This window comes from Paroedura picta, chromosome 3 (genome assembly GCF_049243985.1).
Source record: "Paroedura picta isolate Pp20150507F chromosome 3, Ppicta_v3.0, whole genome shotgun sequence".
Taxonomy (NCBI): domain Eukaryota; kingdom Metazoa; phylum Chordata; class Lepidosauria; order Squamata; family Gekkonidae; genus Paroedura; species Paroedura picta.
In genome coordinates, this window is record NC_135371.1 from 168,611,380 (window position 1) to 168,634,681 (window position 23,302).

At 48.0% G+C, this 23,302-nt stretch overlaps 1 protein-coding gene and 2 long non-coding RNA genes across 4 annotated transcripts in view; 1 reads left to right on the plus strand and 2 right to left on the minus strand.

The window, feature by feature from the left end:
• LOC143833492 (uncharacterized) overlaps window positions 1-4,851 on the plus strand; it is a 45,547-nt gene extending 40,696 nt beyond the window's left edge. For both annotated transcript variants that reach the window (XR_013229650.1, XR_013229651.1), the window contains 2 exons: window positions 3,203-3,327; window positions 4,480-4,851. This is a non-coding gene — a long non-coding RNA (uncharacterized LOC143833492). The remainder of the gene's footprint in view (window positions 1-3,202; window positions 3,328-4,479) is intronic.
• Window positions 54-11,429, minus strand: LOC143833490 (lysozyme-like protein 1). Its single transcript, XM_077329361.1, has 4 exons — window positions 11,183-11,429; window positions 10,820-10,978; window positions 7,681-7,759; window positions 54-128 (listed from the first exon to the last, which is right to left on the minus strand). Exons 1-4 carry the CDS (start codon window positions 11,373-11,375, stop codon window positions 62-64), a joined length of 498 nt encoding a protein of 165 aa, XP_077185476.1. The 5' UTR covers window positions 11,376-11,429; the 3' UTR covers window positions 54-61.
• A 3,219-nt stretch (window positions 11,430-14,648) lies between these two features.
• LOC143831416 (uncharacterized) lies at window positions 14,649-20,244 on the minus strand. The gene is made up of 4 exons (XR_013228870.1): window positions 20,066-20,244; window positions 19,703-19,861; window positions 16,699-16,777; window positions 14,649-15,114 (listed from the first exon to the last, which is right to left on the minus strand). It is a non-coding gene; the product is annotated as an uncharacterized LOC143831416 (long non-coding RNA).
• Between the last annotated feature and the right edge of the window lie 3,058 nt (window positions 20,245-23,302).

The following is a 23,302-nucleotide window of genomic DNA, read 5'->3' on the forward strand; positions in this document are numbered from 1 at the left end:
GCGCGGATGATCTTGGCATGCTGCGAGTGAGCAGGAAGCGGCTTGATTTCCTGGGGGCATTTCAGGTACTCATTTCACAGTCCGTCTCTGCTTTATGGGCCAGGAGGGAGCCACAATTAAAAACAGCCCTTTGAATGAAAGAACAGAACATACGGAGGGATTACTTGGTTATGAAATTGGGGTCACCGTAGGTGGGCAGGTAGTTGTGAGTTCCTGCGTTGTGTGGGTAGTTGGACTAGATCGGGGGTAGTCAAACTGCGGCCCTCCAGATGTCCATGGACTACAATTCCCAGGAGCCCCCTGCCAGCATTCGCTGGCAGGGGGCTCCTGGGAATTGTAGCCCATGGACATCTGGAGGGCCGCAGTTTGACTACCCTTGGACTAGATGATCCTGGGGCTCCCTTCCAAGCCTATGAGTCTATGGTTCTCTCTTTGGAGGAAGTGGGTTCATGAAAAGGGGGGCCAAAATAGCTAGACAATAATCTATTCCAAAGGGAGAATGCCGGATATATTTAAATCCCCTGGGCAGGAGCTGGTTGTCTGAACAGGTCAGTTTGATGGGAAGGGACACTGAATACTGCAGTGGACCTGGGTTGCTGAACTGTGCTCTTATTTTTTTTTTCCCTGCAAAGAAAGAACATATTAAAATACATTGGTCTTTTTTCTGTGACATTCTCAAACCATTTCCACATGAGAAATATGTTCTTGGACAGCCTTCGAATGCTGCCGGCTTTTAGATGCCCTCATGATGGCGCCAACCTCGAGAGGCTGTGCAGGAGCCGGTTCAAAATTCGGCCATTTTCACATTGCGATGTGTTAAATACATGGTAAAAACTCATACACTGTAAAAAACATTTGACTGGTTCTGAAAATAGAAGGATACGACCACTGATTAGATTTCCGCATTGAAAACGGCATAAATCTAGAGACCGCTTTGGTTGGTTCTTCCTCTAGTTATGAGAACATTTAGAGTAATGTCATTTTTGCTTTAAAGTATTATTTACACGAGGTTGTGAATATTGATGTATGGGATTAAATATAGCCTTAGGATAGGTTCTTTCTTCTCATTATTGCATTGCTGCTTTGAACCGTCCCTTTGTTGTGTGGTATTTCTAATTAAGCATTGTTGTTAGTTGCGAAGTCGTGTCCAACCCATCGCGACCCCATGGACAATGATCCTCCAGGCCTTCCTGTCCTCTACCATTCCCCGGAGTCCATTTAATTTCACACCTACTGCTTCAGTGACTCCATCCAGCCACCTCATTCTCTGTCGTCCCCTTCTTCTTTTGCCCTCAGTCGCTCCCAGCATTAGGCTCATCTCCCCAGGGAGTCCTTCCTTCTCATGAGGCATTACTGGCATCTTTTTATATTTAAGCCCGTTGCACCCAGGGATGCAATGGGCGCTAGCAGGGGGAGTCCATGAAGTTCGCATCATCGCCCTACCTGTCCAGGGTGATGTTTGCAGCAGACGACTGGGGCGTCGTGCGAGCTGTAAGGCAGCCAGCCAATGCATCAGGCTGGGCATGCAGCATTGCCCTCTCTTCTCCACAGCCAGAGAGCATCTGGCCTCAAGGCCACAAGTATGCCTCGTGGCCACCCTGGGGGCGGGCGCTCCACAAGTCATCCCAATCCGGGTGCACCAAGCTTCAATCGGTGCACCAGGATTGGTCCGTGCACCCGGACGTGGTATCCGGACACCTGGACGTCTCCCGGACATCACTTCACCTTTAGTGGATCTACCGATATATTAGAGCCACTAATAGTTAAGATATTCAATATATTGATATCTTGTTATCTCTAGGATCTGTGTTATTTGTTGCACCATGTTATTTGTTATTCATTAGCACCATACAGCTTTTATCTTAGAGTCATAGAATCATCTTCTTGAACACACGGGAACTTTTTCTGCTCACTGCATACCATTCTGTGTGCTCCTTTTTTAACACTGAGTAACGTCCTGTCATACGTCCCTTCCAGGTGATGTGGCATTTCTGGAGGGGAAGGGAGGCGTGGCCAAGTGACATAATTTCCGGTGCGTCTTGAAGCCCGAAAAAATATTCAGGCGTCCCTCTGCCGTCAAAAGATTGGAATAGACTGCGTTAAATAATCAAGAAAGATTTCATTTATTTTTTGTGCTGCTCACTTTAGGCACATGACTTGCTAAGAGATAAATCCATATTCTGAAAATTATTCTGATAAATGCTAATTATAAGTAAGCAAAGTCTAGTTTGTGAGCAGACTAATTCTGGCACCCCTTGGGGTCCCCGACTGGACTTCTTGACAATGCGAAGAAGATATAATCTTGGTTATGAGATGTGCTGTAGTTTCTTCTTCATTCCCCTGACATAAACAACACACAGGAATGCTTCTATAGAATCATCAGATTGGAAACCACCACTCATAACCACGATACCACACTGGCTAAGTAGAAGAGATGGCTTGACCATGACTTCCTCTACAGAGCCTTGCTTGGCGGTCTGCCTTCGAAGTCCTGAGCCTACTTAGCTTCCTGAGAGCCAATTTGGTGTAGTGGTTAGGAGTGCGGACCTCTAATCTGGCATGTCTGGTTCGATTCTGCGCTCCCCCACATGCAGCCAGCTGGGTGACCTTGGGCTCGCCATGGCACTGAGAAAGCTGTTCTGACCAAGCAGGAATATCCGGGCACTCTCAGCCTCACCTCCCTCACAGGGTGTCTGTTGCAGGGAGAGGAATGGGAAGGCGATTGTAAGCCGCTTTGAGACTCCTTCGGGGAGAGAAAAGTGGCATATAAGAACCAACTCTTCTTCTTCAGTAATCTCAGGGCTCTCCCAGCCTCACCTCCCTCACAGGGTGTCTGTTGCAGGGAGAGGAATGGGAAGGCGATTGTAAGCCGCTTTGAGCCTCCTTCGGGTAGGGAAAAGGGGCATATAAGAACCAACTCTTCCTCTTCTTCTGTCAACATCAGGCTGGGCTCTCCCGACTTCCCTCCAACTATGTATTTACTAAATGCAGCAAAAATGAGAAGCTGAACCGTAGCAGAGCGCAGGAAATTTCAAGGGAGAACAAGCAAACTCACAGTCACCTATGGAACTACCTGCATATCCATCCAGGCCAGCTAATTTCACAATCCTAGCTAGTTCACATCACCTGAACATTTTTGCTTCAGTGACTGAGATAAGTAATAAGAGGAGACATATAATGTCCCGATTCTTCATTTCTGCAGCTCTTCCAAGGATGAAAGGAGGTTTCAATCCAGTCTCCTTTGGCTTTTGTACCTCTGCAGTGGGGATGATCCTGGCATGCTACAAGTGAGCAGGAAGCAGCTTGATTTCCTTGTGGGCATTTCAGGTACTCATTTCACAGTCCGTCTCTGCTTTATGGGCCAGGAGGGAGCCACAATTAAAACTAGCCCTTTTAATGGAAGCACAGAACATACAGAGGGATTACTTGGGCATGAAATTAGGGTCACCGTAGGTGGGTAGGTAGTTGTGAGTTCCTGCATTGTGCGGATGGTTGGTCTAGATCAGGGGTAGTCAACCTGTGGTCCTCCAGATGTTCATGGACTACAATTCCCCTAATCCCCTACCTGCAAACGCTGGCAGGGGCTCATGGGAATTGTAGTCCATGAACATCCGGAGGACCACAGGTTGACTACCCCTGGTCTAGATGACCCTGGAGTTCCCTGCCAATTCTATGAGACTATGATTATCTATTTGAAGGAAATGGGTTAGCAAAAGGGGTGGCCAAAATAACTAGACAATATTCTGCTCCAAAGGGAGAATGCCGTAGATTCAAATCCCATGCACAGGAGCTATTAGTCTGAGCAGGTCAGGGAAAGGACACTGAGTACTGCAATGGACCTAGGTGTTCTTATTTTATTTATCTCCAAAGAAAGAATATTCTAAAAATAAAAGTGTTTTTTTTTCCTGTTAAATTCTAAAACCATTTCCGCATTGGCGATATGTTCTTGGACAGCCTTCGAATGTTATGTAGCCCACCTCAAGAAGCTGTCCAAGATTCGGACATTTGTAAATCGTGACGTGGTAAATCCAGGAATATTTGGCTCACAAAGTCCTGGGAAGATGGTTCAAAAACATTTGGCCTACGGCCAATTTATACTGTTATTATTAATGTTGTGGGCGATTGAGGTTTCATACATTGCAAAAATACTGAAAATAGAAGGACACAACCACTGATTAAATTTCTGCATTGAAAACGGCCTAAGCCTAGAGACTGTTTTGGTTGGATCTTACTCTGTTATCAGAACATTTGGATTAATTTGATTTTTGCTTCAAAGTATTATTGACGCAAGGTTGTGAATATCGATATGTGTAATTAAACATAGCCTTGGGATACGTCCTTTTTTTCTCATGGCATTGCTGCTTTGAAATGTCCCTTTGTCATGTTGTAAATCTAATTAAGCATTACTGCCATTTTGCATACCATTTTGTGTGCTCTATTTATAACCCCGAATAACGTTGTGTCACATGTAACTTCCAGGTATGGCAGTTCTGGAAGGGAAGAGAAGCGTAGCCAACTGACACAACTCTCAGTGTGGCTTGAAGCCTGAAAAATGTTTCACATGTTCCTCTGGCGTCAAAAGATTGGAATAGACTGCATTAAACAATCAAGAAAGTTTTTATTTTTTGTGTGTGCTGCTTGCTTTAGACACACGAGCTGCAAACAGATAAATTTATATTCTGAACATTATTCTAACAAGTGCTGCTTTTATTTAAGCTAAGTCTGGTATTTGCGCATACTAATTCTGGCACCCCTTGGGGTCCCAGACTTCTTGACACTTGGAAAGAGATCTGAACGTGGCTGTGAGGTGTGCTGTAGCTTCTTCTTCATTCCCCTGACATAACCAACACACAGGACGTGCTTCTATACAATTTATTGGGAGATTTTCCAGAGGAGAAATGCAACCTCCCATAGCCAGATTACTGCTCCACTTTCCTCCTGTCTTACTCCACCTTCTTCCTGCAATTCATTAATAGCAGTTTCTAAGCCAATAAGAATTATATCTCCCCTTGCAATGTTTCGTAAATCCTGGCCTGCAAGTCAGAAAGAGAAAAGGAAATACACAATCACATGACTTTTTCTTGTAACAGCTGCACGTAAAATGAGGGTATAAAAGGAATCTCAGTACAAGGCCTGCGTTTCACTTTCACCCTTTTAGCATAGTGCAAATTGGGGACCTGCAAGGACTGGAGAGGAGCCCTTCTTCTGGCCACCTCCCATTTCTTTTCCTCTATCCTTAACTTATTCTTTCCTTCTCAGCCATTTGCCCACCCCTACCTTTTATCTGCCTCCCATCTCCAGCTCTATTAATGAGTTTCCTTCATTTATACCCTGCCTTTCTCCACAACGGGAATCAAAGCAGCTGCCATTTTCATCAGAACACAGGAATAGCCTTGCAAGATTAGTAGACCATCTAGTCCAGCATCCTGTGTCACACAGTGGCCAACCAGTTCTTCTACAAAACAAACAACATGGCGTAGAGGCCAAGGACTTCATAAGAACATACAAAGAGCCCTGCTGGTATAGACCAGTAGTCGATCTAGCCCTGCCCCCTCTCATACAGTGGCCAACCAGTTCCTCTGGACAGACAACAACAGGGCATAGATGCTGAGACCTTCCTCTGATATTGCCTACTGGTTTTGGGATTCAGACGTTTCGTGCCTTTCAAAGTGGAAAAAACCAACAAGCCCCCAAAAACCAGTGCAGAACCAGGGAACCCTGACAGAAATGCAGAACGATGTGACGATCTCAGCACAAAAAGTGTACAACTCAAGAATCCAACCCCATGGCAAACCAGAGAACTGTCCAATCCAAACCCAATAGGAGGAAGAACAGAAGAAGAGTTGGTTCTTATATGCTGCTTTTCTCTCCCTGAAGGAGTCTCAAAGCGGCTCCAATCCCCTTCCCTTTCCTCTCCCCACAACAGACACCCTGTGGAGTAGGTGAGGCTGAGAGAGCCCTGATATTACTGCTTGGTCAGAGCAGTTTTCTCAGTGCTGTGGGGAGCCCAAGGTCACCCATGTGGGGGAGCGCAGATTCAAACCCGGCTCGCCAGATTAGAAGTCCGCACTCCTAACCATCGAGGGGTCGTCAACCCCTGGTCCACGGCCCGCTACTGGTTCATGGCCTCGGTGACAGGCCACCACGCCTGCCTCTTCCCCCCCCCCCAGCGAGAAGCTCACCAGGCCGTAGGAGAAGCGGCCGCCAAAGCAGCTGCTTCGCTCGCGGCCCAGCTAGCTTTTTGCTGTAAGGGGGGGGGAGAGGCAGGCGCGGCCGCCGGCATGCCAGGGGGCACAAACGCGCATGTGCGGAGATGCTGTGCATGCACCTTAGTGCTCTCTGGTGGTAAAAATGTGCATGTGTGGCAGTTCCGCGCATGCGCGTTTTCACCATGAGGGAGCGCTAATGCGCATGCACGGTGCCCGGGCCACCGGCTCTTCCCCACCCCCGGAGGCGGTCCTCAACCCTAAAAAGGTTGGGGGCTGCTACTAACCATTACACCAAGCTGGCTCTCGAGCTCCTGTAACAAGCCAAAGAATGGGAAATCAGAGGATCTGTGCCAATCTATTGTTGTTGTTAGTTGCAAAGTCATGCCCGACCCATCATGACCCCATGGACAGTGATCCTCCAGGCCTTCCTGTCCTCTACCATTCCCCGGAGTCCATTTAAGCTCACACCGACTGCTTCAGTGACTCCATCCAGCCACCTTGATCTCTGTCGTCCCCTTCTTCTTTTGCCCTCAATCGGTCCCAGCATTAGGCTCTTCTCCAGGGAGCCCTTCCTTGTCATGAGGCGGCCAAAGCATTTGAGTTTCATCTTCAGGATCTGGCCTTCTAAGGAGCATTCCTCTAGGACTGACTCGTTTGCTCACCTTGCAGTCCAAGGGACTTAAAAAACTCAATTCTTTGATGCTCAGCCTTCCTTAAGGTCCAACTTTCACAGCCATACATTGAAATGGGAAGACCATAGCCTTGACTAGATGCACTTTAGTTGGCAGGGTGATGTCTCTTCTTTTTAGGATGCTGTCTAGATTTGCCATAGCTTTCCTCCCCAGGAGCGTCTTTTAATCTCTTTACTGCAGTCCCCATTTGCAGTGATCTTGGTCCGATATATAGCAGTATCAAATGTGAGAATCCACTGCAGATCGCAAATCCAATACAAACCAGCACACACAAGGAAGATAATCATAGAATCAAAGAATCACAGAGTTGGAAGGGACCTCATGGGTCATTTAGACCAACCCCCTGCTCAATGCAGGATCAGCCCTAAGCATCCTAAAGCAATGTTTAGAGATCAACAAAGCTAATTTCAAAGCATAGACTTCAAGCCAAACCAATATGGCAAAGTGATACTAAACCCCAGGAAGACAGAGAGATGCAAGGGGGGAAACTAAAGAAAATACAACCCTCATATTCCCACACAATTCCGCATGGAGGGACAAATCGTGCAATGTTTTGATCTACCCACTACTCTGCCGTTGTGCCGTTGAGGTTGCTCCCCAGTGTGCACACAGTGTTGGCCTCAGTGGTGAAGGCCACCCCATAATCTGCCAGGGAAACGTCCATTTGCGGCAAAAAGAAGCCCAGCTTATTGGCCGCCCCATTGAACTGCGTGTCGAAGACCCTCCCCGTCACATGTGAATGATAGAATAAAAGATATGCTAAGCAAAAATGGACTCACCAGGCATCCAACCCAACACTAGTAGATGCGATTATCTTGGCGCATTCAATATCATCTCTGATGTCATCATCTACAAGATCTGCAGAGAGATTGTCCAGAAAGAAAAGAGCCTATTAGGGACTGCTGAGGAGCAAGTGTCAACCATCCTTTGAAAAGGTCTTCTCACATCAGAGCCACAAGCCAGCAAGAGAAATGCTCCTAGACATTCTCAGCCACTGCCCCACACCTGTGGGCTTTCCGTGCCCTACATGTCCATGACAGTCCAACCATGAATGATTTTGAAGACTGGCTCTCCAGGCCAGTTGGCAGGGGCTCATGGTCGTTGGACCTTCTGGACTTGGCTTGATCATGAGTCTCTCCAGAGCAGTGGTCCCCAACCTTTTTCGGGCCAGGGACTGGGGAGGGGGAGAGGGAGGCTGGGGCGCCAGCATGCCTGCAGGCATGCAAACGTGCAGGCACAGACCTGCCGCACCTTCACCAGTGCCCTCACCTTCCCCCCACAGTGCAGCGCTCGCCGGCAGGCGCAAACGCGCAGGCATGGAGCTGCCGTGTCTGCAATTTTGCGCCAGAGTCTCCGAGCTCTTGCATTTCCCAAGGGGGGACCCACTCAATGCAACTAGTGAGCACACAGGTACAGTTAAGCAGCTTGAATAACACCAACTGTTCAGGGTTGATTTCACCCTATTACTAGCTGGTTGAAATTCCCACAATTGTAGTCCATGGACACCTGGAGAGCCACACTCTTGGGCCACCCCTGTCTAGAGATTCAGTCTGCAAATTACAGTATAAGTACTTTGGCTAGGAAGAACTTTCTTGTGGGGTTACATTTAATTCCAACTAACATAGTTTGGTCCTTGCACAGAAAGTTATGCATGCAGGAATATGGGAACAACTGAAATCAGATTGTTCCGGAACAGGGATCATTTGATGTTGATAATGAACATCTCTAGAATATTCTCATCCTGCAAAAAATGGTGCATTTTCCCCTCTGATACTCAATTTAACCTTCCATATATTTAACATTGAGTATAGCACAAACTGTTGTAAGAGTTAGAATGGCCTAGGGGGGAACTTGTTTCCTCCCCCCGTCCTGCTCTAAAGAGTTGAGTACACGCAAGGTTGAACTAGACCTGGCCAGCCTCGTGATCTTTTATCCATATCACTGCGTTGGTGGATGCACCTGGGCCCCGAAGTTTCTCTGATGAATGCATCACTTATTCCTGTGAATGTTTGCCATGACAATCACATGGGCCCAAACAAGCAAAGGGTTAAATCTGACACTATTGGACTTTGCCAGATAACATGGGTCCAAGAGCATGAGGCTGGTCAGGTCGGGCCAGCCCCAATTACAAGGTGGGGACACTGCAAGGTCTTGTGGGAAATACAACCCTTTCCCCTGTATCCCCCTCCTATCCCCCTTTCCCCCTCCACATGGCAGACACAATGTCCACACCTTACCCTGCTTCTTTCTTTCTTCCCACGCATCCACAAACCTACATTTCCTCCAAGCCCATCATTGGTCATTTTGGGAGGTGGGCGGCTCGACATGACCATATATAGTCATATCTCCCAACAAATGTATAACAATACAACCCTTTCCCCTGTATCCCCCTCCTATCCCCCTTTCCCCCTCCACATGGCAGACACAATGTCCACACCTTACCCTGCTTCTTTCTTTCTTCCCACGCATCCACAAACCTACATTTCCCCCCTTCCCCCCCTACCCCTAGTTTTTTTAAATTATTGGCTTCATTTATACCCTGCCTTTCCCTCCAGTGAGGCCCCAAAGGAGCTTGCATCATTCTTCTTGTCTTCATTTTATTCTCAAAATAACCTGTGTGAGGTACGTTTGGATGTGACTGAGTAACCCAAGGTTGGCTAAACTGTGCCTTTCCAGATGTCCATGGACTATACGTGCTGGAAGGGACTCATGGGATTTGGAGTCCAAGGTCACCCATGGTGGGCCAAACTGCGTCTCTCCACATGTCCATGGACTACCCATGCTAGCAGGGACTGATGGAAAATTTAGTCCAAGGTCCCCCAGTGTTAGCTAAACTGTCCCTCTCCAGATGTCCATGTCCTGCACATGCTGGCGGGGGCACATGGGAATTTTAGTCCATGGACATCTGGAGAGCCACAGTTTGGCCATCTCTGGTGTAACCAATCCAAACTCCCCAAATGACCTTCCATATCAAAATAGGGATTTGAACCCGGGCATCGCAGATCCTAGTTTGGAACTTAAACCCGGCCTTTCTCAAATCTCTTCCCATTGAGAAGCCCCTGAAACAATTTTCACGGTTCAAGAAACTCCAGAAGTGGTGCGATCATGCAGAATATGGTTGGCAAGCATAGCTGTGGACACGCCCACCCAAGTCCCTACCCCTTCCCACCCCCTCCAAGCCCATCATTGGTCATTTTGGGAGGTGGGCGGCTCGACATGACCATATATAGTCATATCTCCCAACAAATGTATAACAATACTTAAAAAAAAATTAAAAACAATAAATTCCCTTGCATTCTCTAAACAGTATCAAGGGTCTCAAGAACCCCCAGGGTTTCATGAAACCCCACAGGATGAGAAAGCCTGCACTAACAACTACAACTTACTAGCTTTCAATAACAGTAGCAAGCAGTGAACACTGCAAAGATTGCTGCAGATGGCTAGTAACCAGATTTGTAAACAGATATGTGTTCTCTGTGCAGGGCCCCACATTCTAGATTTACAGATCCACACTGAGATTTCGATGTATCCTTACTAGCTACTCAGCATCGTGGTAAAAACACTAGACCATCATGAAATGCATTCATATCATTCAGATCTCTGTAACCATTACCCAGATTAGCAAAAATCTACCCTCTAACATTGCTGATGTCATGCATCTACTGAAAATCTTCTGTAGGAACATTCCTGACCTTTACTTCTCACAATGTAGAAGCCATATTAGGAGAGCACAGGCTGGGATTGTGGCTGGAGAAGAAGTTGGAGGAAAGAGGGAAGTTGAGAAGAAAGGATGCCTGATGGAAGACCACATGAGAGTGGAGAACATTAGTGAGATAGGTCCTTCAGAAACACCACTGGCATTCTTAGGGAATTTCACAGGCATTTAGCTATTTACACCAATAACAACGTCATACTTACCACGGCAGTACATCTTGCATCCAAAATTTGGTTCAGATCTCCCCCTGGAACACCACCAATAGCTGTTTATTTGGAAAAGTCCAAAGCTCCTGCCACCCTCAGGGGTTAGACCCACAACCCCTGAATTGAATTTGCTTTCATGGAAAACCAAGCAAATCCCTGGAACAAACAGAGCAGGAAATGGAAATTATAGAGGGGATAAAAGTCAGTGTGGAACCCATAAAGACTCATGAGAGGTTTCTTCATTTCCCCCTGTATCCTACTGCCCACATTATTTTCTCTTTGCCTCTGCTGGGAAGCAAATATGAGAAGAGGAATTGTTGCAGAGCACAGCAAATCTCATGGGAGAAAAAACAAACTCACAGTCGGATATGCGACGTCCCCCATAATCAAGCAGGTCAGCTTTTCTCATAATCTTAGCTAGTTCACATCTCTCGAACCACTTTGCTTCAGTGACTGACAGAAGTAGGAAGAGGAGAGCTGCAGTGTCCCGATTCTTCATGTCTACAACTCTTCCAAGGGTGAAATGTGATTTCAACCCAGTCTCTTTTGGCATTTATACCTCTGCTGCAGGGAAGATCTTGGCATGCTGCGAGCGAGCAGGAAGCAGCTTGATTTCCTGGGGGCATTTCAGGTACGCATTTCACAGTCAGTCTCTGCTTTATGGGCCAGGAGGTAGCCACAATTAAAAATAGCCCTTTGAATGGAAGTGGCCAACCCGTTCTCCTAGAAGACCAACAACAGGGCATAGAGGCTAAGGCCTTCATAAGTGCCCATTGGCTGGATTGCATCCATAGTTGGTTGGCCACCCGAGGGCGCTCCATCAATGAGTTCTGCCAGGGGAAAATCACCCAAGCAAGCATGCAGACAAGCAGTGGGGAATCTTCATCAATATATTAGGGAATCCTCCCTCCCCTCCCCAGATCCTCTTATTTTAAGGAGGGCAGGTGGGGGCAGGGCAGGAAAAGGAAGGCATCAGGGAGGTGGGTCGGCAGTGGCAGCAGTAATGGTGGTGGTCAGGAAATGGAGGGGTGGGAGCGGAACATCACTCAGGAAACTACAGCGTGTTTCCGCCTCCATATGGTCTTATCGCTGGTAAATCCACTTTCCTGGATTTACCGCATTGCACTTTAAAAATGGTGAAATTGTAGGCCACCAACTGGACAGCCTTCGGATGCTGGTGACGTCAGAAGGAGGGGGCTGAATATGTTGCCAACCTTCGGAGGCTGTGATGCTAAATATAGAATCATAGAATCATAGAGTTGGAAGGGGCCAGACAGGCCATCTAGTCCAACCCCCTGCTCAACGCAGGATATTCCTTGTGAGAGAAAGGTATCACTTAATGCTAAATATTTCTGGTTTTTTTCAGGATCTATATGGTATTTTTCACATTTACACACATGGCTACATATATTCAAGCTGTGGCTGAATAATAGAATACAAGTTATGCTCTGCAAAAACAGACTCACCAGGCCCACTTCCCATGTCTACCAGAAACAATTATCTTGGCACATTCAATATCACCTCTGATGTCATCATCTATGTGAGCTGAAGATAGATTTTCCAGAAAAAAAAGAGCTTATTAGGAACTGCTGAGGAGCAATTATCAACCATGCTTTGAAACTACCTTCTCACATCAGTTCCACAAGCCTGCAAGAGAAATGCTCCACCAGGCATTTGCGCGCACACCGTCTGTCCAATAAGCTCGATGTTCGGTTTGTGGGGCCGTTCGAGGGCTTGGAGCAGATGATTCCTGTGGCCTACCGCTTGAAGCTGCCCCGGTCGTGTCGGATCCATCCCGTGTATCACCCTTTCCTGGTTCAACTGCTCCTCACGGACAGCCTCCATCCACTGCCACCAGCCCCTCCGGATCCTGTGTCTGTTGATGGGGATGAAGAATACCAGATGTGGCAGGTATTAGATTCCCGAGTCCGTCGGGGAATGTTGAAGTACCTGATCGACTGGGAAGCCTATGGGCCCGCGGAACGGACCACGGAGCCCACCAGCGGGCTCCCAATCTGGTTCAAGACTTCCACACTTGGTTTCCGGCCAAATCTGATCCCAACCCACCGGGAGAGGGCCCTGGAAAAGGAGATGGTGCCATGCCACCACTGCCACCTCCCATCTCTGAGGAGTTGCCACAGCAACCCAAGCCTGTTCCACATCCATCATCTGGGCAGCCAGCGTAGGCTACAGATTCCTTCGCACACTGCAGGGCAAGCAGGGAGTGAAAGGAAGGAGCTTGTTGTGTGCCCAGCCCCAGCACAGCCAGAGTCCGATGACAGCCTGGATGTTGGGTGTTTAAGGCAGAAGGGACGAGCAGTAGCTGTGGAAAGGCGGAGAAGTGCAAGGCTGCTGGCTCAGTGCCAGCATAGAGCAGACACAGCTGATGCAGCTTCACAGGAGAGTGAGTGATGGGCCAGCTGGAATCACTCAGCTCATTAGCAGGGCTGCTTTTAGGCAGAGCTGCAGCAGTGTGTTGTCGTGGGTGCAATCTATGTAGAAACCCTGCTGTCTGGCTTAGATTCCTTATCTCTGTGACTTCTGGCTAACGGCTTTTGACTACACACTTGGTAATTGGACTGGCTCTGGTGATTACTTGTTTCTCTGGACACTGACCTTGGCTTTCTCTCGACTACTCTTTGCCTCACCCCTAACTCTGCTTGCTTTGACTCAGACTGGACTTTGACCTCACTCTGGGGTGGACTCTGACTGGGCTCTGCAGCCCAGGTATCTTCCGCCCAGTTGCCACTGAGTGCAGCCAGATAGGGCAGCATATGTCCCTTTGTTGTTTTGTAATTCTAAACACTGGCCTTTTGTTATATTCATTTCATAGTCCTAAATCCTGTTGCACCCAGGGATGTAACAGGTGCTAGTGTGGGGAGCCAATGAAATTCATGCCATTGCCCTAAATGTCCGGGGTGTTGGTAGCATGGGCGATGCTTGCAGCAGGTGGCTGGGCCACCATGTGATCTGGCATCCAGCTAGCTGAAGCATCAGGCTTGGCAGGGTGGCACAGTACTCTCTCTTCCGCCACCAGGGAGCATCTGGCCGCAAGGCTGTGAGCATGCCTCGTGGCTGTGTTCTGAGGGTGGGCACTGAAATCCAAGTGCACCCAAATTTGATGGGCAAGCCCAGATTGATCCATGAAGCCAGAAGTGCTATCCAGACACACTGACATGTCCTGGACACCGCTTCACCCTTAGTGGCTCTACAAATATATTAGAACCACTAATGGTTAAGATATTCCATATATGGATACTTTGTAATGTTTAGGATTTATTTTATTTGTTGCTGGTGAACTTCATTTGCACCGTATGGCTTTTATCTTTTGGAACACATGGGAACCTTTTTTGGTCACTGCATACCATTTTGTGTGCTCCTTTTTAAACAGTGAGTAACGTCGTGTGCTTGCACAGGGGATACCTTTAGGTAAAGGTAAAGGTATCCCCTGTGCAAGCACCGAGTCATGTCTGACCCTTGGGGTGACGCCCTCTAGCGTTTTCATGGCAGACTCAATACGGGGTGGTTTGCCAGTGCCTTCCCCAGTCATTACCGTTTACCCCCCAGCAAGCTGGGTACTCATTTTACCGACCTCGGAAGGATGGAAGGCTGAGTCAACCTTGAGCCGGCTGCTGGGATTGAACTCCCAACCTTATGGGCAGAGCTTTCAGACGGCTGCCTTACCACTCTGCGCCACAAGAGGCTCTAACCTTAACGTCGTGTCACATGTAACTTCCAGGTATGGCAGTTCTGGAAGGGAAGAGAGGCGTAGCCAACTGACATAACTCTAAGTGTGGCTTGAAGCCTGAAAAATGTTTCACATGTTCCTCTGCCATCAAAAGATTGGAATAGACTGCATTAAACAATCAAGAAAGTTTTTATTTTTTGTGTGTGCTGCTTGCTTTAGACACACGAGCTGCAAACAGATAAATTTATATTCTGAACATTATTCTAACAAGTGCTGCTTTTATTTAAGCTAAGTCTGGTATTTGCGCATACTAATTCTGGCACCCCATGGGGTCCCAGACTTCTTGACACTTGGAAAGAGATCTGAACTTGGCTGTGAGGTGTGCTGTAGCTTTTTCTTCATTCCCCTGACATAACCAACACACAGGACGTGCTTCTATACAATTTATTGGAGATTTTCCAGTGGAGAAATGCAACCTCCCATAGCCAGATTACTGCTCCACTTTCTTCCTGTCTTACTCCACCTTCTTCCTGCAATTCATTAATAGCAGTTTCTAAGCCAATGAGAATTATATCTCCCCTTGCAATGTTTCGTAAATCCTGGCCTGCAAGTCAGAAAGAGAAAAGGAAATACACAATCACATGACTTTTTCTTGTAACAGCTGCACGTAAAATAAGGGTATAAGAGGAATCTCAGTACAAGGCCTGCGTTTCACTTTCACCCTTTTAGCATAGTGCAAATTGGGGACCTGCAAGGACTGGAGAGGAGCCCTTCTTCTGGCCACCTCCCATTTCTTTTCCTCTATCCTTAACTTATTCTTTCCTTCTCAGCCATTTGCCCACCCCTACCTTTTATCTGCCTCCCATCTCCAGCTCTATTAATGAGTTTCCTTCATTTATACCCTGCCTTTCTCCACAATGGGAATCAAAGCAGCTTCCATTTTCTTCCCCACCCCCAGAGGCGGTCCTCAACCCTAAAAATGTTGGGGACTGCTACTAACCATTACACCAAGCTGGCTCTCGAGCTCCTGTAACAAGCCAAAGAATGGGAAATCAGAGGATCTGTCCCAATCTATTGTTGTTGTTAGTTGCAAAGTCATGCCCGACCCATCGCGACCCCATGGACAGTGATCCTCCAGGCCTTCCTGTCCCCTACCATTCCCCGGAGTCCATTTAAGCTCACACCGACTGCTTCAGTGACTCCATCCAGCCACCTCATTCTCTGTCGTCCCCTTCTTCTTTTGCCCCCAATCGCTCCCAGCATTAGGCTCTTCTCCAGGGAGTCCTTCCTTCTCATGAGGCGGCCAAAGCATTTGAGTTTCATCTTCAGGATCTGGCCTTCTAAGGAGCATTCCTCTAGGACTGACTGGTTTGCTCACCTTGCAGTCCAAGGGACTTAAAAAACTCAATTCTTTGATGCTCAGCCTTCCTTATGGTCCAACTTTCACAGCCATACATTGAAATGGGAAGACCATAGCCTTGACTAGATGCACTTTAGTTGGCAGGGTGATGTCTCTTCTTTTTAGGATGCTGTCTAGATTTGCCATAGCTTTCCTCCCCAGGAGCGTCTTTTAATCTCTTTACTGCAGTCCCCATTTGCAGTGATCTTGGAGTCCGATCTATAGCAGTATCAAATGTGAGAATCCCCTGCAGATCGCAAATCCAATACAAACCAGCACACACAAGGAAGATAATCATAGAATCAAAGAATCACAGAGTTGGAAGGGACCTCATGGGTCATCTAGACCAACCCCCTGCTCAATGCAGGATCAGCCCTAAGCATCCTAAAGCAATGTTTAGAGATCAACAAAGCTAATTTCAAATCATAGACTTAAAGCCAAACCAATATGGCAAAGTGATACTAAACCCCAGGAAGACAGAGAGATGCAAGGGGGGAAACTAAAGAAAATACAACCCTGATATTCCCACACAATTCCTCATGGAGGGACAAACCGTGCAATGTTTTGATCTACCCACTACTCTGCCGTTGTGCCTTGAGGTTGCTCCCCAGTGTGTGCACAGTGTTGGCCTCAGTGGTGAAGGCCACCCCCTAATCTGCCTGGAAAACGTCCATTTGCGGCAAAAAGAAGCCCAGCTTATTGGCCGCCCCATTGAACTGCGTGTCGAAGACCCTCCCCGCCACATGTGAATGATAGAATAAAAGATATGCTAAGCAAAAATGGACTCACCAGGCATCCAACCCAACACTAGTAGATGCGATTATCTTGGCGCATTCAATATCATCTGTGATGTCATCATCCACAAGAGCTGCAGAGAGATTGTCCAGAAAGAAAAGAGCCTATTAGGGACTGCTGAGGAGCAAGTGTCAACCATCCTTTGAAAAGGTCTTCTCACATCAGAGCCACAAGCCAGCAAGAGAAATGCTCCTAGACATTCTCAGCCACTGCCCCACACCTGTGGGCTTTCCGTGCCCTACATGTCCATGACAGTCCAACCATGAATGATTTTGAAGAGTGGCTCTCCAGACCAGTTGGCAGGGGCTCATGGTCGTTGGACCTTCTGGACTTGGCTTGATCATGAGTCTCTCCAGAGCAGTGGTCCCCAACCTTTTTCGGGCCAGGGACTGGGGGGGGGGGCGGAGAGGGAGGCTGGGGCGCCAGCATGCCTGCAGGCATGCAAACGTGCAGGCACAGACCTGCCGCACCTTCACATTTGCGCCCGCCAGTGCCCTCACCTTCCCCCCACAGTGCGGCGCTCACCGGCAGGCGCAAACGCGCAGGCATGGAGCTGCCGTGTCTGCAATTTTGCGCCAGAGTCTCCGAGCTCTTGCATTTCCCAAGGGGGGACCCACGCAGGAGGCGGCTCGCACAACCGGGCGATGGGGCGCTGAGATGTGCAGCCGTGCGCAGCTCTCGGGAACTAGAGGAAGCCCCGTGGCAAGCAGTGCCCATTCGGACCGCTCGCTCGCTCCAGTCTGCCTCTGCTGGGACCCCAGGGCTGCTGAGCGCGAAAACTGGGAGGCTGAGGGCACTTCGTGGGAGAGCTAGGCGAGGCAAGTCCCATGGCCTCTTGGCAGAGCACTCCCGAAGTTCTCCCAGAGTGCTGCGGACGGGAGGCTGGCACGCTGGCACCTGGCCTCCCTCCCCTCCCCCACGGCCCGGTACCGAGGGCTCTATGGCCTGATACCGGGCTGCGGCCCAGGGGTTGGGGAACACTCCTCCCGAGAAATAAAGCTGAAGAGTAACAGTGCATTTGAAAGTTGGCGGTTCTTTTTTAAATATGTGGATGGGGCATGGATCGAGACTCATAGCATTTTATGGTTTAAAAACGAGTAATCTTTACTATGAAAGATTATTTACAAATATATGGCATATTCATCTACTTCAGTTTCCTTCCTGAAGCAGACTACAAAACCTTAAAAGAAAACACCTTGCAAGACTCTATGCCTAGGCTGCAGGAAAGAGTAAATGCTGGACACTTGCTACTCTTGCAAAGCTGAAGTCTTTCACTTCCCGAAGAAGCAGGAAGTGGGAGGGAGCCAAACAAAGGGATCTCCCAAGCACAGGGCAGAAAATTCACTGTGATGCTACCACTGACCACTCAGTGCAACTAGTGAGCACACAGGTACAGTTAAGCAGCTTGAATAACACCAACTGTTCAGGGTTGATTTCACCCTATTACTAGCTGGTTGAAATTCCCACAATTGTAGTCCATGGACACCTGGAGAGCCACACTCTTGGGCCACCCCCGTCTAGAGATTCAGTCTGCAAATTACAGTATAAGTACTTTGGCTAGGAAGAACTTTCTTGTGGGGTTACATTTAATTTCAGCTAACACAGTTTGGTCCTTGTACAGAAAGTTATGCATGTAGGAATATGGGAACAACTGAAATCAGATTGTTCCGGAACAGGGATCATTTGATGTTGATAATGAACATCTCTGGAATATTCTCATCCTGCAAAAAATGGTGTATTTTCCCCTCTGATACTCAATTTAACCTTCCATATATTTAACATTGAGTATAGCACAAACTGTTGTAAGAGTTAGAATGGCCTAGGGGGGAACTTGTCTCCTCCCCCCGTCCTGCTCTAAAGAGTTGAGGGCACGCAAGGTTGAACTGGACCTGGCCAGCCTCGTGATCTTTTATCCATATCACTGCGTTGGTGGATGCACCTGGGCCCCGAAGTTTCTCTGATGAATGCATCACTTATTCCTGTGAATGTTTGCCATGACAATCACATGGGCCCAAACAAGCAAAGGGTTAAATCTGACACTATTGGATTTTGCCAGATAACATGGACCCAAGAGCATGAGGCTGGTCAGGTCGGGCCATCCCCAATTACAAGGTGGGGACACTGCAAGGTCTTGTGGGAAATACAACCCTTTCCCCTGTATCCCCCTCCTATCCCCCTTTCCCCCTCCACATGGCAGACACAATGTCCACACCATACCCTGCTTCTTTCTTTCTTCCCACGCATCCACAAACCTACATTTCCTCCAAGCCCATCATTGGTCATTTTGGGAGGTGGGCGGCTCGACATGACCATATATAATCATATCTCCCAACAAATGTATAACAATACTTAAAAAAAAATTAAAAACAATAAATTCCCTTGCATTCTCTAAACAGTATCAAGGGTCTCAAGAACCCCCAGGGTTTCATGAAACCCCACAGGATGAGAAAGCCTGCACTAACAACTACAACTTACTAGCATTCAATAACAGTAGCAAGCAGTGAACACTGCAAAGATTGCTGCAGATGGCTAGTAACCAGATTTGTAAACAGATATGTGTTCTCTGTGCAGGGCCCCACATTCTAGATTTACAGATCCACATTGAGTATCCTTACTAGCTACTCAGCATCGTGGTAAAAACACTAGACTATCATGAAATGCATTCATATCATTCAGATCTCTGTAACCATTACCCAGATTAGCAAAAATCTACCCTCTAACATTGCTGATGTCATGCATCTACTGAAAATCTTCTGTAGGAATATTCCTGACCTTTACTTCTTACAATGTAGAAGCCATAATGGGAGAGCACAGGCTGGGATTGTGGCTGGAGAAGAAATTGGAGGAAAGAGGGAAGTTGAGAAGAGAGGATGCCTGATGGAAGACCACATGAGAGTGGAGAACATTAGTGAGATAGGTCCTTCAGAAACACCACTGGCATTCTTAGGGAATTTCACAGGCATTTAGCTATTTACACCAATAACAACGTCATACTTACCACGGCAGTACATCTTGCATCCAAAATTTGGTTCAGATCTCCCCCTGGAACACCACCAATAGCTGTTTATTTGGAAAAGTCCAAAGCTCCTGCCACCCTCAGGGGTTAGACCCACAACCCCTGAATTGAATTTGCTTTCATGGAAAACCAAGCAAATCCCTGGAACAAACAGAGCAGGAAATGGAAATTATAGAGGGGATAAAAGTCAGTGTGGAACCCATAAAGACTCATGAGAGGTTTCTTCATTTCCCCCTGTATCCTACTGCCCACATTATTTTCTCTTTGCCTCTGCTGGGAAGCGAATATGAGAAGAGGAATTGTCGCAGAGCACAGCAAATCTCATGGGAGAAAAAACAAACTCACAGTCGGATATGCGACGTCCCCCATAATCAAGCAGGTCAGCTTTTCTCATAATCTTAGCTAGTTCACATCTCTCGAACCACTTTGCTTCAGTGACTGACAGAAGTAGGAAGAGGAGAGCTGCAGTGTCCCGATTCTTCATGTCTACAACTCTTCCAAGGGTGAAATGTGATTTCAACCCAGTCTCTTTTGGCATTTATACCTCTGCTGCAGGGAAGATCTTGGCATGCTGCGAACGAGCAGGAAGCAGCTTGATTTCCTGGGGGCATTTCAGGTACGCATTTCACAGTCAGTCTCTGCTTTATGGGCCAGGAGGTAGCCACAATTAAAAATAGCCCTTTGAATGGAAGTGGCCAACCCGTTCTCCTAGAAGACCAACAACAGGGCATAGAGGCTAAGGCCTTCATAAGTGCCCATTGGCTGGATTGCATCCATAGTTGGTTGGCCACCCGAGGGCGCTCCATCAATGAGTTCTGCCAGGGGAAAATCACCCAAGCAAGCATGCAGACAAGCAGTGGGGAATCTTCATCAATATATTAGGGAATCCTCCCTCCCCTCCCCAGATCCTCTTATTTTAAGGAGGGCAGGTGGGGGCAGGGCAGGAAAAGGAAGGCATCAGGGAGGTGGGTCGGCAGTGGCAGCAGTAATGGTGGTGGTCAGGAAATGGAGGGGTGGGAGCGGAACATCACTCAGGAAACTACAGCGTGTTTCCGCCTCCATATGGTCTTATCGCTGGTAAATCCACTTTCCTGGATTTACCGCATTGCACTTTAAAAATGGTGAAATTGTAGGCCACCAACTGGACAGCCTTCGGATGCTGGTGACGTCAGAAGGAGGGGGCTGAATATGTTGCCAACCTTCGGAGGCTGTGATGCTAAATATAGAATCATAGAATCATAGAGTTGGAAGGGGCCAGACAGGCCATCTAGTCCAACCCCCTGCTCAACGCAGGATATTCCTTGTGAGAGAAAGGTATCACTTAATGCTAAATATTTCTGGTTTTTTTCAGGATCTATATGGTATTTTTCACATTTACACACATGGCTACATATATTCAAGCTGTGGCTGAATAATAGAATACAAGTTATGCTCTGCAAAAACAGACTCACCAGGCCCACTTCCCATGTCTACCAGAAACAATTATCTTGGCACATTCAATATCACCTCTGATGTCATCATCTATGTGAGCTGAAGATAGATTTTCCAGAAAAAAAAGAGCTTATTAGGAACTGCTGAGGAGCAATTATCAACCATGCTTTGAAACTACCTTCTCACATCAGTTCCACAAGCCTGCAAGAGAAATGCTCCACCAGGCATTTGCGCGCACACCGTCTGTCCAATAAGCTCGATGTTCGGTTTGTGGGGCCGTTCGAGGGCTTGGAGCAGATGATTCCTGTGGCCTACCGCTTGAAGCTGCCCCGGTCGTGTCGGATCCATCCCGTGTATCACCCTTTCCTGGTTCAACTGCTCCTCACGGACAGCCTCCATCCACTGCCACCAGCCCCTCTGGATCCTGTGTCTGTTGACGGGGATGAAGAATACCAGATGTGGCAGGTATTAGATTCCCGAGTCCGTCGGGGAATGTTGAAGTACCTGATCGACTGGGAAGCCTATGGGCCCGCGGAACGGACCACGGAGCCCACCAGCGGGCTCCCAATCTGGTTCAAGACTTCCACACTTGGTTTCCGGCCAAATCTGATCCCAACCCACCGGGAGAGGGCCCTGGAAAAGGAGATGGTGCCATGCCACCACTGCCACCTCCCATCTCTGAGGAGTTGCCACAGCAACCCAAGCCTGTTCCACATCCATCATCTGGGCAGCCAGCGTAGGCTACAGATTCCTTCGCACACTGCAGGGCAAGCAGGGAGTGAAAGGAAGGAGCTTGTTGTGTGCCCAGCCCCAGCACAGCCAGAGTCCGATGACAGCCTGGATGTTGGGTGTTTAAGGCAGAAGGGACGAGCAGTAGCTGTGGAAAGGCGGAGAAGTGCAAGGCTGCTGGCTCAGTGCCAGCATAGAGCAGACACAGCTGATGCAGCTTCACAGGAGAGTGAGTGATGGGCCAGCTGGAATCACTCAGCTCATTAGCAGGGCTGCTTTTAGGCAGAGCTGCAGCAGTGTGTTGTCGTGGGTGCAATCTATGTAGAAACCCTGCTGTCTGGCTTAGATTCCTTATCTCTGTGACTTCTGGCTAACGGCTTTTGACTACACACTTGGTAATTGGACTGGCTCTGGTGATTACTTGTTTCTCTGGACACTGACCTTGGCTTTCTCTCGACTACTCTTTGCCTCACCCCTAACTCTGCTTGCTTTGACTCAGACTGGACTTTGACCTCACTCTGGGGTGGACTCTGACTGGGCTCTGCAGCCCAGGTATCTTCCGCCCAGTTGCCACTGAGTGCAGCCAGATAGGGCAGCATATGTCCCTTTGTTGTTTTGTAATTCTAAACACTGGCCTTTTGTTATATTCATTTCATAGTCCTAAATCCTGTTGCACCCAGGGATGTAACAGGTGCTAGTGTGGGGAGCCAATGAAATTCATGCCATTGCCCTAAATGTCCGGGGTGTTGGTAGCATGGGCGATGCTTGCAGCAGGTGGCTGGGCCACCATGTGATCTGGCATCCAGCTAGCTGAAGCATCAGGCTTGGCAGGGTGGCACAGTACTCTCTCTTCCGCCACCAGGGAGCATCTGGCCGCAAGGCTGTGAGCATGCCTCGTGGCTGTGTTCTGAGGGTGGGCACTGAAATCCAAGTGCACCCAAATTTGATGGGCAAGCCCAGATTGATCCATGAAGCCAGAAGTGCTATCCAGACACACTGACATGTCCTGGACACCGCTTCACCCTTAGTGGCTCTACAAATATATTAGAACCACTAATGGTTAAGATATTCCATATATGGATACTTTGTAATGTTTAGGATTTATTTTATTTGTTGCTGGTGAACTTCATTTGCACCGTATGGCTTTTATCTTTTGGAACACATGGGAACCTTTTTTGGTCACTGCATACCATTTTGTGTGCTCCTTTTTAAACAGTGAGTAACGTCGTGTGCTTGCACAGGGGATACCTTTAGGTAAAGGTAAAGGTATCCCCTGTGCAAGCACCGAGTCATGTCTGACCCTTGGGGTGACGCCCTCTAGCGTTTTCATGGCAGACTCAATACGGGGTGGTTTGCCAGTGCCTTCCCCAGTCATTACCGTTTACCCCCCAGCAAGCTGGGTACTCATTTTACCGACCTCGG

Bases quoted from the DNA above. Each gene is read 5' to 3' on its own strand.
- LOC143833490 (XM_077329361.1), bottom strand. From the start codon at position 11,375: ATGCCAAAAGAGACTGGGTTGAAATCACATTTCACCCTTGGAAGAGTT. The intron at 7,760-10,819 runs GTAAGTATGACG...ATCTCTCTGCAG, and splicing joins ATGCAAGATGTACTGCCGTG to ATCTTGTAGATGATGACATC. The intron at 129-7,680 runs GTGAGTCCATTT...TTTCATTCAAAG, and splicing joins AGTGTTGGGTTGGATGCCTG to GGCTGTTTTTAATTGTGGCT.